Source organism: Anthonomus grandis, chromosome 5, assembly GCF_022605725.1.
Source record: "Anthonomus grandis grandis chromosome 5, icAntGran1.3, whole genome shotgun sequence".
Classification (NCBI taxonomy): Eukaryota; Metazoa; Arthropoda; class Insecta; order Coleoptera; family Curculionidae; genus Anthonomus; species Anthonomus grandis.
Window position 1 is genome coordinate 29,092,544 of NC_065550.1, and position 19,210 is coordinate 29,111,753.

Here is a 19,210-nt window from a genome sequence, read left to right on the forward strand (position 1 = left end):
GATATGGTTCTGATTGCCAACTGCTTCAATCTGAACTAAATAATATATATGACTGGTGTCGGAATAACAGACTTTTTCTTAATGTGTCAAAGTGTTTTCAGGTAACTCTTTGTAGAAACAAAAATTTTATTCAGCATAATTATGAAATACAAAATTTTCCTTTGACTAGATTTGGGTGTCACTTTTGACCAAAATTTCAACATTAAAAATCATATCCATGATACAGTTATAGCAGCATCCAGATCTCTGGGTTTTATAATTAGAAATTGTCGCAATTTTGATAAAGTTAGGGTGGTGCAGTTCTTATATTGCTCATTTGTTCGCTTCAAGCTTGAGTACGCTTCAATTATATGGCATCCAGTATATCAGGTGGAGATTGATAAAATTGAGTCAATTCAGCGTAGATTTTTAAAATATTTAATGTACAAGACCGATGGTGTTTATCCAGCAAGAGGAATATGTCAAGATATAATGCTTGCACGTTTTAACATGAAAGCCTTAGCCGACCGCCGCGCCGTGTGGTAGCGGCCGTTATTACTTCCAGGCATTCAGAGTAAGTTTTCAATGTTTTCCAGGTAGTTGATACATTTTTCTTTTGTTTTCAACTGCATGGAAGAAACAATTGATTACGCAAATAGTCTGGAACATATTAAAAAAATAGTTCTTCAATTAATTCCAGGCATTTGAATAATTTTTCTCTTGTTTTCAACTGCCTGGAAGAAATAATTGATTACGTTAATTGCCTGAAAAATCAAGAAACACTTTTTTGACATTTTTATCCAATTTATTGCAGTGGTTAAAAAAACTGATCGTTTCTAAGCACTTTAAGTAATTTTTTAATTTTTCCAGGCATTTTTTTAATTTTTCTATTTTTTCCAGGCAGTTGAATAATTTTTCTTTTGTTTTTAACTAGACAAAGGTAATTAACGTATTGCCTGGAAATTTAGGAAGAACTTTCTTGACATTTATTACTAGATTTATTCGTGGTTAAAGAAGTGGTGATTTCCAGACACTTTAAGTAATTTTTTAATTTTTCCAGGCAGATGAATAATTTTTTTATTATTTCCAACTGTCTGGAAGAAATAATTGACTATGCGAATAGTCTGGAAAATAATAAAAAAATAATAGTTTTCTACATAATTCCAGGCACTTGAATAATTTTTCTTTAGTTTTCAACTGCCTGGGATGAACAATTGATTACTCGAATAATCAGAAAAATATTTAAAAAATAGCTTTTCAATTTATTCCAGGCACTTGAATAATTTTTCTCTTATTTTCAACTGCCTGGAATAAACAATTGATTACGTTGATTCTCTGGAAAATCAAGAAGAACTTTTTTGACTTTTTATATAAGTTAGTTAATTATAAAATCGACTGTAGCTCATTGTTAAATCAAATTTACTTTGTTGTTCCCAGATTAAAGTCTAGAAACTCTCAAACATTTCAGTGTAATAGAGCAATAAATAAAATTTTTAGAAGGTCGCCGATTTATTATATGTGTAACTTATATAATACTCTTTGTAACCACAACTTGGACCTCTTTGTTGCTTCAATGTCTTTCTTAGTAGGATTTTTTTAAACAATAATCTTAAATCTTGAATTTCTCTTAGAGATTTTGTGAGTAGGTAATGTTTTGAGTAAATGTTTGTTTTCAAAAATTTTTATTAGCCTATAAGCCTCTTCCATAACTTTTCCTTTAGCTTAATAATATATTGTACAATGTTTTTTTTATTTTCTGTATTATGTAACAAACAATTAAGTTATATATATTTTAATATTTTATGGCCATTTATGAATGTAAAACAAAACATACCCACACGGGTTTCAGGACTTCGAAAGCTTCATTTATTTACATGTTTACTTTTTTTAAAATCTAAATCAGTATTGTTGTATGCCAATAAATAAATGTAAAACTGCAAGTAATTATGCATTAATTTAGAGAAAATTATATAAAAAAGATATTGCTAAAGGTACAATTAAACAAATTATCTCTTCCAATTGAATTATGCATTAAGTTGTATCCAGTTAAATTATGCATTAATTTAATTAATTTTTTTATCAAAACGCTATCGCCAAGAGCTAAATTTATATCTAAATAAATTTAAATACAATTCTTTGCACTCTATATAAAATTAAAAAAATATTTAAATACAAGATGAAAATGCAGATTACATCCGCATACATTTATGAATAAAAGGGATAACGTTATCTCCAAAGCATCCCTTGAACCCTTTGACATAAAAGGGACGCGTCCGTTGAAATTCTTGAGATATGGCCGGTCATACCTCAAGGGATTTTGCGAATTAGATTGGGAGATAAGTCTGCGGTTAAAACCTTTCAAACCGTGGCACGTATATTAAGATTAAGTTGTCGCGTGTTTAAACTATTAATAGCCCTTTGTTGCTAAAAATACCGATTTACCCTATATATAAGTTTGGTTTGGGTCAAGGGTAGATTTTAAGTCAAAACCCTATAATATTAATCAGGTAAATTTCCAGGGTGTCACGGGCAGTTATACATAAGTGGGCTTTAATGGATGTTTATTTTACGCAGGTCTGCCATGCCGGAGAATTTATCGAGGCGATCGAACTATTTGTTATTTAAGATTAAATAAAGCTCCATTATTATTACTTAATGGAACATTTTGCTATAATAAACGGCTTGATGTGATAGGTAATAAATTAAATATAATAAACTAATATATTTATGACAGTGTTCGTGCGATATAAATAGTAGAAACTGAATATGGAATCGATATTTTTGAGAAATGAAAACATACATACTACACTTTGTTTTTTCTTTCACTTAACCTAAATATAAGCTTTCTGTTATTTCTAGCTACATTAAAATGTCCCACACGTGTACCAAATAAACGAAAATTAAAATGATAACCTGAATAAATCCAGAGCATGGACCGCTTTATGCAACGATGCACTTTCCAAAATAAACCGCTCGTATCTCTTAACTAAGTTAATCCGGTTTAAGTGGCTCCCCTAATGCACTTTCAATGGGAAAATTTATGTTTCCATTAAAACTACCGAAAATATGATTTTCCTTTATTAACTCGCTACCTTCTTTGTTGATCTTTTTCAGCTGTAAACTGGAAATTTATTCGGCGAGAATCCCAAGAGTGTTTTGGAAATTTAATTGGTTCTGGATTTGCATCGCCATTAGCACTAAAAATTGACTAAAACGCCATTCGGTTGTCTGGACAGATGTTCTGAGCCTTCAATAACTGTCCGAGGGTGTTTTTAGGAATAAATCAAAATGCACTAAAGCTGTTTCCATAGAGAAAAAAATGGTTGAGAGTTAATTGTCAGATGCTAAAATTTATTAAAGTCGGTGTTAATTTTTAAGGAAAAATTCGTTAGGTCTATTTATTAAGTCCGGGAGTGCTGGCTGGCATAAAAGGTAAACCCAATTAGCCAATATCAACTTTGACTGGAAGAATATTCAATTTTGGCGCTCGCGAAATTAGATTTCGATTTTATTAAAGCAAGGATAATTGCACCCGGAAAATGAACGCGTTAAAAGGGAAATTTAATTATGAAGCTTAATTTTTTTTTTAATTTTTCGCTTTTGAGAAGATTCTTCTTTCTTATGGAGTAAAAAATCCATCTTTTTACGTCATTTTATATTTTAATATTTATCTTTACTTTGATTCATCCTATAGCAGAGCCAAAAAAAATGTGTTGCTTTTTTATGTAATATACATAGTGCTTAACAGGATATCCCAATTATAAAGAAAGTAGTAAATAACAAATTAGACTTGATACCAAATATGAAAGTTAACAAAAAAAAACTTACATGGTAAAAAAACTTAAACACAAGTCATCAGACACTAATACAGACAAAAATACTGACAATGCACCAAAGCAATGGTGATCATATTAGTATAAAAATTAGACTTATATTTAAATTTCAATATTCAGGACACAAATTTAAAACAATTCAATAATTATAACAGACAAGTTATAAAAAAACTCAATCTAGGTAAAATGCATTCGGATTGAGCAAATAAATGTGTTAAAAATGTCAAGGTAGTTACTTTACACATAGCATGAATAGGTAAGCTTTTTCGTTTATCGATTTTAGGTCGAATCAAAAAGATTAATGGATTTTGGTGTTTTATTTTTTGCAAAAGCTAAGGGCAGTTTGGCTATTCAACAACTTAAATAAGAAAACTGGCGAAAAAAGGTTTCTCTTTGTTAAAAGTGACTGCCTATTAAAGAACTGCATTAAATTGTCATCAGGGTCTTTTCCCAAGGTGAATAAATGCCCTGAGTTTTGAGGAATAGTTGAAGAGACTTAAACCCTCTCCAGAGCCTCCAAAACAATGTGTGTTAACTTAATGAACTATTATGAAGATTATGCATTAGAAACTTTTTTATTCAACTTTTTAAAATATTGTCCAAGAGGACAGAGAGTCCAAGAGACATTTACAGGTAACTTGAGTCCTAGATCCCCGTACAGTCTTAAGATCGGCTAGATTTTTGTTTCAAAAGTTTCTTTGGAATATTCTTAAGCCTATATTAAAATAGTCATAAACATCTATGCATTAGAAGCTTTTTTATTCAACTTTTAAAAGTCTTGTCCAAGTGGAAAGACAGCTGCAGCTTGGGTCATAACTTCACGTCTAATAGTCGGATCATCTTGATTTTCTTATTTTTTCTTACTTTCTTTATTTCTTTAAGTTTCCCAATGATACAAGTACCCCCATGAAATTAAAAATATTTATCCAAAATTTTGAATATCATGTCCAAGAAGAAAGACAGTTTCAGGGTCATAACTTCTAAATGGTCAGATTGGCTTGATTTTTGTTTTTAAGTTTTTTGTGATTGTTCTTCGGCTTTCATTGAAAAAATCATGAGAATCCATGGATTGAACGTTTTTTATCCAAAATTTGGAAAATCATATCCAAGAGAAAAAACCTCTTCAGCTAACTGCGGCCTTAACTCCACGTCTAGTGGTCAGATCAGATTGTTTTTTATTTTAAAAGTATCCTTTTAATGCTCTTCAGCTTTTATTAAATGAATCAAAAAGCCTTCGAGTTCAATTAAATCAAAATATAGAAAAATACACTTACTCTATCGTACACAACCTGAACATCTAATGATTTCCCGAGCCCTTGGTGCTCTTTTAACATCTGTTCCGTATAAACTGGTCTATTCTTACTTGGTCATTTTCTGACTATGATTGACCCTCTCTGAAGTCGCTAAAGAGTTTCCTTCCATATTTTTTTTTATTTTTTGCTTCAGTGTTGCTAAAATTTCTTTTCTCTAATGGAGAAATTATTACTCATTTATTAAATAGAATATGTAACGGCACTAACTATATGCAAGTGGAAGTTCTTAAGAAATATGAACCAAAATTGAACATACCAAAAGCACATATATACGGATAAAGAGATTTTTTTGCTACCAAGGTTTAGGACTAAAGTTAAAAATACGTCGCCTGAGATGTTATTTTAATTTCTTCAAGGCAGTTGAACTTAGTCATTTTTCAGTAAATAGAGAGAAATAGACTTAACTTCCCAAAAAAGTATTTTAGTAGTACTCAAATCGGCTTGATTTTAGTTTCTTTGGGATGTTCGTCAGCCTTTATTGAAAGAATCACGAAAATCCATTCATTAGAACCCTTTTTATCAAAATTTTTAAAAAACTTGTCTAGGAGTAAAAACAGTTTCAGGTAACTTTGGTCATAACTTTACGCCTAGTGCTCAGATTGGCTTAATATTGGTTTTAAAAGTTTCTTTGGAACATTTTTAGCGGTCATTGAAAAAATCATAAAAATCGATGCATTTGAAGCTCTTTTATTCGAATTTTCGAAAAGCATCTTCGTTTCTAAGGGGAAACAGTTTTACGTTAACTCGACATTTAGTGGTTAGATCGGGTTGATTTTTATTTTACAAGTTTTTTTTTCTAATTTTCTTCAGTTTTCATTGAAAGAATCGTAAAAATCCATAAATTAGAATCTTTTTTATCATTTTTTTTATAAATCATATGCAATAGAAACACAAATAAAAAAACGCGCACTAAACATAAAATGGCCAAATACAATTGAGCTTATTTTTTTGACGACACTAATTTTTAATCATCCTATACAACATAGAGAAAATCTTCCTAAGAATAATTAATATACAGGGCTTTTAAAAGTGATAGTGATTTGGGATCGTTCACTAAATAAGAAAAATTTACAGCAAACCAGTGTGAAACGAACCTGCGGTTCTTGCAAGAAAGATACTTTTAACCTTTGCTTATGTAGGCGAATGTGGGTGTAAGCTTTATTGGTGGTATTGAAAATTTTTAATCTTTTGGTAACACCGGCCTGGAACGTTAACAGTTTTGGCATTTAATATGTATTTGAGACCTGATTTTTTCTTCAAATAACTGTCGTAAAGTATGTAAAATATTATGAACATAGAAAAAATTTCTTAAGGCACAATCAGTTTTTAATGTTTTTAAACTAAGTTTTAATAATTTAGATGCTACCGATAATATAAAACGCCTAAATTAATGTTTTTTGCTATGCATGGCTCCTGAACTTTCTTACGATTATTTTCTTTAAAGAATATGATTTCGGTGTCTTAATACTGCTATTACCTAATTCCGTCAACTACAAGATATTTAATTTCATCTGTTTTTGGCTATTAAATGAAATCCACAACATATATCTAAGTAAGTCTACAATATCAAAGCTTATTTGGTTAATTTGCAACAAATATGTTAAAAATACTTGTAAAGGAAGTTTAATAATTACGAAATTTTTTTAATAAATCAGAGGAAATAAACTGGAAAATATAGGGACAAATTTGACGTTAAAGACGTTCAATTTTTGCTTGGACAGGCAGAAAACGATAAAAATGATAAACTAAGAGATTTGTGTTGATTTGTAAGAATTTCTCTCACTAGATCGCCTAGAAACAATTATTGGATTTTATTATGAATAATTTATTATTATGCTGAACTAAGCTGAGTCGACAAGAAATCGTATTAGATTCAAATAATCTCAATAATTCCACCTGCTCTATAGTTCATAAAAATGCAAATGTCTTATATCTGATTTCCTCCATACCAAGAATTCCAGTTAAATTTATTAAGATGAGAAACTCAAATATAACTGACCGTTATGACTTTTCTTTCGCAAAAACTGCCTGAAAATCCATTCAATTTCAAACTTTCAGTCTTATCCTAAAATCCCAACACTTATAACCTTGAAATATTAACTTATTTCAAGGAAAGACATCACTGGAGAGTCAGATAGTGCCGCTATTAAACTATATGTTGCAAATACTGACTATTTAATAGAGAATCAACAAATATTGCTTTATATGCCTCTAAAATGCCATTAATCATCAATCTGATAAAAGAAGAAAGAAACTCTTCGGCAGTGACTCCTTTTTTAAGGTCATCTTCCACCTAAACATTTTGAAAATTTTTATGCCCTTATAAATAATTTTTAACCTTAAAAAATTACTTTGTTCCCTTCAGAAATATAAATGATAAGTTTTAGGAAAAAATCACTATAAAACATTTATCAAAACATTTAATAAATATGTTATATCAAGTCGATTTCTTCAGTAAATTATTAATAGAATTAAATCCACATTCAACGAAATATGAAGACGACAATTATAGTAAACGTACTCTTGCAGATTTGGTTGCATTTTGAGTATTTAGTTCCAGTTTCTTCACAAAGCCACGCCACCGCTCTTTATTTATATTAAATAAAGTTTTTAGTCACAATTCTGTGAGTTCTTTTTGATACGACATATTTAATATATCAGAAAAATCCACTTATATTGGCTCCACCCAAGTGCAATCCAACCCAATGCAACATGAATTGCACTTTCTTTGATCTTTACCGACACCTAATATTTAACATAAAATATGCTATATAGCAAGAAAATTGTTAAATAACATTGTGTGATATAATGTTTTTAACAAGGTTATAGTTTTGTCACATAGTCCGGCTTAAGAATTTGTCATTTTTGTTAAGTTTGTCACCGATATCAAGCATTGCATTTAAATAATCCAAAAAGTTCATTTTTATATTTTCCCCCTCAACTATCAAATTGCCTCCCTGTGGGCCGTGGTCCCACGTTGAAAAATACTGCTTTACAATATCTATATTGTGAAATGCACACCCTTACTCTAGGGTATACCCTAGGCTTACCCTAGAGACAAAGCCATAGGTTTTGGTTGATTCAGATATAATGGTTTTAAAGTGTTTGTGATGAATAAAATTTTACAAATAAAAACTACTCTCGGATTTCTAAATGAGTCCGATTTAGATAATACCACATTGCTTATGGAATAATTGTATATGGAATAGACGTAACACCTACAAACCAATATTTTTATGCAAAAGAACTAGGGGGAGGGTATTGGTTTAATGTTTTTCCTATTTACTCAAAAACTATGCATTTTTAAAAAAATGCCATGAGATATTTCTTAAAGAGAATTTAATTCCCTGTAACTTGACATGCATTACAACTAGAAATTAGAAGAATAATATTTTTAGGCAAAAGAACTAGGGGGACGTATTGGTTCAATTTTTCCCCATTTACTCAAAAACTATAAATTAAAAAAAAAAATCATAAGATAATTCATAAAGAGAATTCAATTCCCTGTAATTTGATATGCATTACGAGTTACAAAAGGCAGACAATATTCTTATGCAAAAGAACTAGGGGGACGTATTAGTTCAGCTTTTTCCCATTTACTCAAAACCTATAGATTTGATTTTGTCATTAGATATTTCTTAAGGAGAATTCAATTCCCTGTAATTTGATATGCATTACAACTAGAAATAAGGCAAATAACATTTTTAGGAAAAAGAACTAGGGGGACGTATTGGTTCAATGTTTTCCCCATTTACTCAAAAACTATGCATTTTCAGAAAAAAAGTCATAATAAATTTTTTAAAGAGAATTCAATTTACTGTAATTTGATATGCATTACAACTAGAAATAAGGCAAATAATATTTTTAGGGAAAAGAACTAGGGGGACGTATTGGTTCATTATATACATTTACTCAAAAACTATACATTCAAAAAAAAAGAGCATAATATACTTCTTAAAGACAATTTAATTCCCTGTAATTTGATATGCATTGCAATTAGAAACAAGGTAAATAATAGTTTTATGCAAAAGATTAATGGGGACGCCATCTTAAATTGGTTCAGTTTTTTCCCATTTCATTAAAAAGTAGACATTTTCAGAAGAAAAAGTCATGGTATATTTCATAAAAAGAATTCAATTCCCTGTAATTTAACATACATTACAAGTAACAAAATGCAAATAATATTTTTATGCAAAAAAACTAGGGGGACGTATTAGTTCAATTTTTCCCCATTTACTCAAAAACTATACATTTTTATTTAAAAAAATCATAAGATAATTCTTAAAGAGAGTTCAATTCCCTGTAATTTGATATGCATTACGAGTTACAAAAGGCAAATAATATTCCAAATCAAAGGAGAACAACACCAAGTCTCGGTCTAAAAAAAATTCTTTAATTTGTTAGAGTGGTGACACGTGTTTTGTTCCTAAGAGCATCATCAGACCTAAAAAATAATGTAAACAAAACCAAATAATATAATAATAAAACAATAAATAATATTCTTATGCAAAAGAACTAGGGCGGACTAGAACTAGGACGTATTGGTTCAGTTTTTTCCCATTTACTCAAAAACTATAGATTTTATTTTGTTATTAGATCTTTCTTAAGGAGAATTCAATTCACTATAATTTGATATACATTACAACTAGAAACAAGACAAATAATATATTTGTGAAAAGAACTAGGGGAACGTATTGTTTTAGTTTTTTTCTTATAATTCTAAACATTTTTCATGTAGCATGTGCTATAAGTCCAAGCGTTTTGGAGCTATTGTAATTGAAAATTGAGAAAAGGTCGTGAAGAAAAGAAAAAACAAAATAATTTTTATAAATATACCATAGTTAAGTGTTTAACTTTTATAAAATAATAATTGTATACTACTAGCATTTAATAACTCTTCTTGTTAAACAAGAATAACATAAACATAATAATAGATTCCTTAACGTATAACACGCGAACATTTTATCCGATATTTATCGTTGAAATGCAACTTAAAATATATCCCTAATATCGTTAACTATCATGTTGTGTGTGCATACATGTTTTACTGACAACTGTTCTATATACCATACATAAATGTTTTTTTAATCTCTATTTTAACGGTAAATTGGAGGTACTGAAGTTGTTTCATCCATTTACATATTACTCCATTTAGTATTGTTTATAAAAATTTTATTTAATAACTTAGAGAGCCTGTTTTGACTTTGACACAGAATGGGTAAAAAGACCATCTTTAACTTAAGAAAAAAATTAAACATTTTCTTGGTTGCCTGGAAGCGAACATTTAATTCAACTAAAAAAGACCTCTAATGGGTTTACTCTATCCACTCAAGAAGAGATTATTCTGGACATAAGGTTAAAGTAAATCTAACAAAAATCAATAAATCCACCACTGTATAAGTTACATAATTCCCCACTAATCACCCAATTAATAACTTTTAATCGTTTTAACCAAAACAATGCATCAATTTACTATTTAAGAAGATAAAATCCGTGCTGCAACATCATTACGGTCTGCTGTTTTATACCATGTAAGTACTATAATTATTAATGTATCATTTAAATGCTGAATCTTGTTTTTTATAGGAAATCGGTTGTTTTTTTATTGATGTTGACGTGGTTGGGGTGGTCAGTCGGTAGTCAACTGGATTGCCGTTGTTGGCCCGACTGGAAACCAGTGCTAACCGAGGAGGGAGATTGGATTTGCAAAGATGCCAATTTGGATAAGACTTTTCATTGTAACATCGATGTTCCACCCAAGTGTGTTTGTAAGGTAACGAAAAATCATTAATATGTTTTATTTTTAAGAATTTGGGAAATATATTAATTTTTGATGTTGCCTAGACATCTTTTTCAGGCAATTGTAATATCAGATTTTTCTATATAATTTTTTTTTTCAAATATTCGATTATCATAACGATATGATCCCTTAGGGTGATTGTAAGGTAAAATTACATTTTTTCAAAAATAAATTATAATATTGGTATTTTAAGTTTCTCTTTGAAGTATTGAGACGACATGACAGATTATTCTCAAGTGTCTGAAGTACAAAAATCCCTCAGTTGTTCAAAATTTGATTTTTCATTTATACAGATATGCGTCAACTGCCTGAGATAAAAAGACGTAGACGTATTCCAGGCAGTTAGGACAACGGCACCCATTAAGTTCAAGTACCTGAAATTAAAAAAAAAACACTCAAATGCCTAAAATTATTTGTCATTTTAAATGATTAGGCCTTCAAATTTTTTATTTATGACTCCAGACAGTTGAGACAATATTTGTAATATTTCAGGCACTTCATGAAATTCCGAGGTTTGACTGGCAGGAATTCCAAATTTTTCTTTTTATTTCAGGCACTTAAAACAACGTTACATAGATAAACTTTAATTGCTTGAAATACAAAAAATCACTTGTATCCAAAATTACGTTTTGAATTCAACCACTTGATTTAACAAAAATATCCCAACTATCTGAAATGAAAGATTTTTTTTTATTCCAGGCAGTTGAGACCACGTTACAGAATATTCTGAACTGCCTGGAATAAAAAAAAATCACTTAATTGTCTGAAATGTTGTAAAAAAAATATTTTTTTTTATTCCGGTTAGTTGAGACAATATTTCTGTTATTTCAGGAATTTTAAACTTTTTTTTAAATTCCGGGCAGTTGAGACAACGTCACAAATAAAGCTCAAGTGCTTGGAGTAAAAAAAAAACTCTATTGCCTGTAATTTTAATAAAAAAAATTTTTATTCTAGTTTGTTGATCACAACATTGCTGTTATTTACGGCAATTCAAATTTTCTCGTAAAGTATACTTAACTGTCTGAAATTAATTTTTTTTATTCCAAAGACAACGTCACTAATTAGCCTCAAGAGCCTGGAATTAAAAAACCACTCAATTGTCTTAAATTTTATTAAAAAAAATATGTTTTTTATTTGAGGCAGTTGATCCAACGTCATAGATTAACGCTAAGTGCCTAGAATTCAAAAAATTACTCAAGTGCCCAAAATTTTATTTTTAATTTAGCCCTGTTGAAACGACTTAACAGACATGACTCAAGTGACTGGAATAATGTATGTTCTTATGCTCATATAACTTATTATTTTAACTACTTAAATATTTTTTTAATGACATTTTAAGTGTTATTTTATATTCCAGGCATTTTAGCTTATTTTGTGAAGTTGTCTCGATTACTTGGAATGAACAAATTTTTTTGAAATCCCAGGCAGTTAAGCCTACGTCACGAAATTACAGCAAGTTTTTTTTTAATTGTTTAAAATGCCAAAATAAATGTATAGTCCAGAATAATAATTAATTATATAATTTAAAACAATTGACATTAATTAAGCCTACGAACGCCTAAAAATCTTATCCTAATTACCAAATATAATAACAAAAAACCCGGAATAATAAAAAACTTGTAATTATAGGCAGTTTATTGCTTTTTTTATTCTAGGCACTTGACCTAATAATCTTGACATAACCATCATCTTAAATGCCTGGAATGAAAAACCGGTTTTGTTTCGGAAATTCATTTTTATTAATACATTTTTCTTTTTATTCCAGGCGGTTGAGACCATGTCACAAATTAACCTCAAGTGCTTGGAATAATTTTTTTTTGTAATTACAGATAATTTATTGTTTTTTATTCCAGGCACATAACGTAATAATATTATATTTACAATTCCAGGCAATTAACATTTTTATTATTTTAGGCATTTGACGTAATACTGTAATGTAGTCTTAACTAGTAGGAATTCTGAATTTCTTCCAGACATTCAAGGCGTCACAAATCAACTTTAGGTACCTGGAATACATTTTTTCTTTGTAATTAAAAGCAGTTTATTGTTTTTTTAGTTCCAGGCACTTGACGTAATTATTTGATATAAGCATCATCTTCTTCGCAAAATTATTTAGGCAATCAAGTGGTCTAATATCTGCACCATCACAATAAAGTGTTTTTTTTTCTTGCAATACCATCGTTTTTTAAAGGTTTTTTTTTGTTTCATTTAAAATCAACTGCCTAAAATTAGAATATCTAATATTGTATTTATAATTCCAGGCAGTAAAGGTAATATTTTCATTATTTCAGCAAGAAGTAGGCTTAACTAGTAGAAGTTCTAAATTTTTTACCGGAACATTTCTGTTATTTCCCGTACTTCAAATTTTCTCATGGCATACACTTAATTAACTGAAATCTTAAGTTTATATTCCAGGCAGTTGAGACAACATCGCTGATTAACCACAAGTGCCTGAAATAAGAAAAAAATCACTTAATTGTTTGAAATTTTGTTTAAAAAATATTTATTTACTCCGGATAGATCAGGCAAACTTTTTGTTCTTTCGTGAACTTCAAATATTTAGAAAACATCATAAATTAATCCCAAGTGCCTGGAATAAAGCACGTCACTTAAATGTCAAAAATTATTTGTCATTTCAAACGATTAGGTCGTCAAATATATTATTAATGACTGCAGACAGTCAAGTAAATATTATTATTTCAGGCACTTATATAATTTTTTTTCAGGCACACAATATAATTCCGTGACGTAGGCTTAACTGGTAGAAATTCAAAATTTTTCTTTTTATTTTAGATAGTTAAGACGATGTCACGGATTAACCTGAAATGACTTACATTTACACTGCCTGGAATAAAAAAAAATTCTAGGATTCCAGGCACTTAACCTTAGGCTACGGAATGCTTGAAATCACATAAATATTATATCAACTACCTGGAATACTTTTTTTTCTAGTTACAAGCAGTTAAATGTTTTCTTTTATTCCAGGCACTTGACCTAATCATCTCAAATGCCTGTAACAAAAAACTGTTTCTTTTTTGGTAATTCAAGCAGTTAAGTGGCATCTTAAAATGGTATTGTTCTTGCAGATCTTACTTTACGAAAGTTTTATTTTCAGGCATTTGTAAAATTGTTTATCCTGTATTTTCAAAAACTGGAAATCAAAAGTTTTACATGCTAGTAAAATTACTTAGACTTTAACCAAAAATCATCAAGTTTCTCAAGCAATTTTTTATTTATGTTTCGAGTTACTTAAAGTCACTTGTCGAATTATCTGGACAATTTACAATATTAACTAAACACACTGAAACAACAGCACTGAAACGTTGACACAAAAACTGATTTTATTGATTTTTTTTCCAGGCAGTTGATGTTTATTTATTTCAGAACTTTAATATGATCTCTGAAATAGAGACGACGAGTATGAAAAATAGAAATTTTCCATTTCATTATATATCATCTTTTTTTATTTTTAAATTACTGTCTGGATCTTCTGGATTCTGAAATTGTCTTTTTCTACCATAATTTACACAACTTTATAAAAAGAATTATTTACTGGCTATTTAGATGCATTTAACATAGTTTTTTTTGTAAATATATGATTTTTGATGATTATCTTGAGCTTCTTATGGTATATAAATACTTTAAGAAAAAGTAATTTTTTTGTTAAAAAATTTTAAACTCTCCATTCTTTTTTTTGTTCCAGAAATCCTTGAATTGTAAAATAGCGTCAAATAGGTTCTAGATATTTTTAATAATTTTTGGATCTTCTTTTGGGACAGGTATTTCTTCTAAGAGCTTATAACTGAAATCCAAATTACTTAAAAAAAAAACAGTTTTTCATGTCTTTTTTAGGATAAAGGCGTAGAAGTGCAACTGCCCCTAGGGGAGATCAACTGCGTGGGCGACATCCAGAAAACCTACGACAACATCAATTGTAACAGCAATCCAGAGTGGGAGGCGTGGTTTGGAAAATACCCTCAATACAGGCTGTACCATTAAGTCAAAAACTGTTAAGGCAGCCTTAAGTAGTCTATTTTTAAGTAGTCTTAATAAAAGCAAATTATTAAGTAGCTATCAATTTTTTTTTTAATTAAGATAAGATGCTAATTAAGGGAGGAGAAACGCTGATATGCTGGAAACGTTATCTATAAAGGCAAGGAAAATTTAAGAAAGTGCTCTTATCTCAGGCATTTATGGCACCTGAGCAGATAACCTAATAATCACCTCATTGGTCTTGAATTTTCCATTAAATTGTTTACTATCCTGATACGATATAGCAGGGAAAATCTCATGTTTTGCTGTTGACCTCCGGTTTAATCTGTGTCGCAGCAACAGGGTTTAAATTAACGACAATAGAGTTGACTTTATTAAGGGTTTGCGGAAAATAAAGAAAAAAAATTATGATTATGGAAAGCGGATGATCAGACTGCTGCATCCATCGCTCCGATGTCGTTAAATTCTCGTTAGCGAATGAAAAATCCATAGAATGCCGATCTGTCGGATAATTGGATGTGCTAGGAGGGTCGTCCTTTTTATTTTCGTAGAGGATAATATGGAAATTTACTGGATTTTTAATGAGTTTGCTTAATAGGTGTCTTATGGCATATTACGGTTTTAATTTGATGAGGTTATTCCTGTTTGTTTTTAAGGTATTGGACTTTGAAGCCACCGTTTGGATCTATTATTTTTAGACGCTGCTAAAGAATACTGATATCTAAGTTTATTCTATGATTGGTTTACAATTATATAAAATATTTTTTTATATAAGTTTGTTTTTGTTCCTGCTTTGATCAATATTGAATCTGTTGTTCAATAAGAATATTTTATTGGGTTTTTTATGTATTAAAGATTCCAGGCAGTTGAGTCTTTATTATTTAGTTAAGTTTTTATTATTTCAGGCACTAAATGTAATTCCGTGAAGTATCCAATTCCAATTTTTTTAAATTCCAAGCAGTTAAGTCAACGTTGCAGATTAACCTTAAGTACGTGGAATAAAACAAATCGTTTAAATATCTAAAATTTCATTTTTAATTTAGCCAGTTGAGCTTACTTAACAGATATGCCTTAACTGCCTTAATCTGTGGTGTTGTCTCGACTACCTGGAACAAACAAAAATTTATGGAATTCCAGGCAGTTAAACCTACGTCCCGAAATTGCATAAAGCGTTTGATATAACGAAAAAAGAGTCCCAACTGTCTGGCATTATAAAAAAATGTATCCTTGTCCTTATGGTCTGAAATAAAAAAATAAGAAAGTTCAGAATAATAATTTTGTAATTTTAGGCAACTGAGTGTTTTCTCTTTGTTGTTCAAGACATTTTACGTAAATGTGCACCATTGTCTCGACTGCCTGAAATTAAAATAGAATACGTGTGATTTCAGGATATGGATTAAGGATACTTACGTTATGAAGTTACTTTAACAGCCTGGAAGAAACATAAAAGTTTGGGATTTCAGACAGTTAAGGTTACGTCATAAAGTGGCTTTAGGTGCCTACAATTACAAAAATATTAATTTAACGACCTTGAATAATAATTTTTTTTTGATAATTATAGGCAGTTTATTGCCTTTTTTATTCCAGGCTCTTGACGCAATAATCTTAACGTAAGCATCATCTTGAATGCCTGGAATAAAAAGTGGTTTTGTTTAGGACTGACATAGGAACCATCTTGAAATGGCATTTTTCTTGTAGTAACAATGTTTTTCATAAGCTTTTTTTGCATTTTATGTCAGCTGTTAAAAATTAGGCTATCGAATATTTTATTTATAATTCCAGGCAGTTGAAACAACATTTTATTATTTCAGGCACTTCATGTAATTCCGGCGTAGGATTAACTGGCGGAAATTCAACATTTTTCTTTTTATTTTAGGTAATTAAGACAACATCACAGATTAACCTCAAGTGGCTTAAATAAAAGTAAATCACTTAGCTCAACTGTCTGAGATTTCATAAAAATTAAACTTATTTTTTTGTTCCAGGCAGTTGAAACAGTATATCTGTTATTTCAGGCACTTCAAAATTTCTCACATAACTCCCTGGAATTCTAAACTTTTCTTTTTATTCCAGAGAGTTGACTCCACGTCATAGATTAACCTCAAGTACCTGGAATTAAAAAAATCACTCAAATGCCTAAACTTGTTTTTGTCATTTCAAACGTTTATGTCATCAAATATTTTATTTATAACTCCAGACAGTTGAGAAGATATTTTTATCATTTCAGACACTTGATGTAATTCCGTGATGTAGGCTTAACTAATAGGAATTCTAAATGCCTGCTGAAGTCTAAATTTTTTCAAGTGCCTGCACAAAAATATTATCCTAACTACCTTGAATAATATATTTTTTTTATAATTACAGTCAATTTATTTATTTTATTTATTCCAGGCACTTGACGAAATAATCTTGACATGAGTATCATCTTGAAACCCTGGAATGAAAAACTGGTTTTGTTTCGGAAATTCAGGCAGTTAAGTGGCCTAAGGTTTGTACCATCTTGTAATGGTATTTTTCTTGTAATATCACAGCTTTCAAAAGGTTTTTCTTCCATTTTATGTCAGATATTTAATATTAGGCAATCGAATATTTTATTTATAATTCCAGGCAGTTAAGACAACATTTTTATTATTTAAGGCACTCGATATAATCCCAACACGTGGGCTTAACTGGCAGGAATTCTTCATTTTTTGTTTCATTCCAGGCAATTATTATAACATCACAGATTAACCTTAAGTGGCTGAAATAAGAATAGATCAACTGTCTGAGATTTCATAAAAAAATACAATTTTTTTTTATTATTAATTTTTTTACTTAACTCCTTGGAATTCCAGTTTTTTCCTTTTATTCCAGGCAATTGACACAACGTCTTAAATTAACCTCAAGTGCCTGGAATAAAAAAAATCACTTAAATGTTAAAAATTATTTATAACTTCAAACGATTATGTTATCAAATATTTTATTTATTACTTTAGACAGTTAAGACAATATTTTTATCGTTTCAGGGACTTGATGTAATTCCGTGATGTAGGCTTAACTGGTAGGAATTCTAAGTTTATTTTTTGATTCTAGTTGAGGTGACTCAACATATGTCTCAACTGCCTGGTATAAAAAATATTTTTTTTAATAAAATTTTTGGTTAATTTTTTATTCCACGTACTTAAGCCTAATCTGTGATGTGGTCTCCTCTACCTGGGATGAACAAAAATGTTTGGAATTCCAGGGAGTTAGGCCTACGTCACGGAATTACATAAGTATCTAAAATAACAAAAAAATTGTTTAAACTAGAATTAAAAAAATGTAATTGTTTTAAATGACAAAATAAAATATACACCATCTTGACTGTCTAAAATTAAAATACAATACGTGGGATTAGAGATAGTTAACCCTACGTCACGGAGTTACCTTAACTGCGTGCAATAACAAAAATATTATCTTAACGACCAGTAATAATAAATAATTTTCATTTTGTAATTACAGGGAGTTTATTGGTTTTTTTTTTAAATTTCAGGCACTGAACGTAATAATCTGGACATAACCATCAACTTAAGTTACTTTAACTGCGTGCAATTACAAAAATATTATCTTAAGTACCAGAAATAATAAATAATTTTCTTTTTGTAATTACAGGCAGGTTATCGTTTTTTTTATTTCAGGCACTGAACGTAATAATCTGGATATCAACGATCAACTTAAAGGCCTGAAATGAAAAACTGGTTTGTTTCAGAAATTCAAGCAGTGAAGTGGCTTAAACCAATTTTAAATGGTACTTTTCTTGTAGTATCAGAAACTTTAAATCAACTGCTTAAAATTAATCTGTAAAATATTTTATTTATAATTCCAGGCAATTGAGATAATATTTTTATTATTTTAGGCACTTAATGTAATGCCGTTACGTAGCCATAACTGGTAGAAAATTTAAATTTTTCTATTTTTTCAGGCACGTGACACAATGTCAAAATATAACCCCAAATGTCTGGAATTTAAAACAATTACTCATTTATCTAAAATTTCATTAAAAAAGAACATTTCTTTAATCCGGGCAGTTAAGACAATCTTTTTCTTATTTCAAGGACCAATTTTTTCTTGACGTATGTACACTTAACTGCCTAAAATTTCAATTTTTTCATTCTTTTTTAGACAGTTAAGACAACGTTACAGATTAACCTCAAGTGCCTGGAATTAAAAAAATCATTTAAATGCCTGAAACTATTTGTCATTTTAAACGATTAGGCGATAGTTGTTATTATAATTTTATTATTTCAGGCACTTGATATATATCCATGATGGCA

At 29.6% G+C, this 19,210-nt stretch overlaps 2 protein-coding genes across 5 annotated transcripts in view; one reads left to right on the forward strand and one right to left on the reverse strand.

Annotated features, from left to right (window-relative positions):
• LOC126736685 (diuretic hormone receptor-like) overlaps positions 1-19,210 on the reverse strand; it is a 221,939-nt gene that overhangs the window by 178,982 nt on the left and 23,747 nt on the right. The window lies entirely within an intron of this gene.
• On the forward strand, positions 10,521-14,995 carry LOC126736690 (uncharacterized). The gene is made up of 3 exons (XM_050441191.1): positions 10,521-10,656; positions 10,712-10,898; positions 14,778-14,995. Coding segments are annotated over exons 1-3 (336 nt in total). The 5' UTR covers positions 10,521-10,654; the 3' UTR covers positions 14,925-14,995.

Coding starts and splice junctions, on each gene's coding strand:
- LOC126736690 (XM_050441191.1), top strand. Junction 10,899..14,777: donor CACCCAAGTGTGTTTGTAAG/GTAACGAAAAAT, acceptor TGTCTTTTTTAG/GATAAAGGCGTAGAAGTGCA.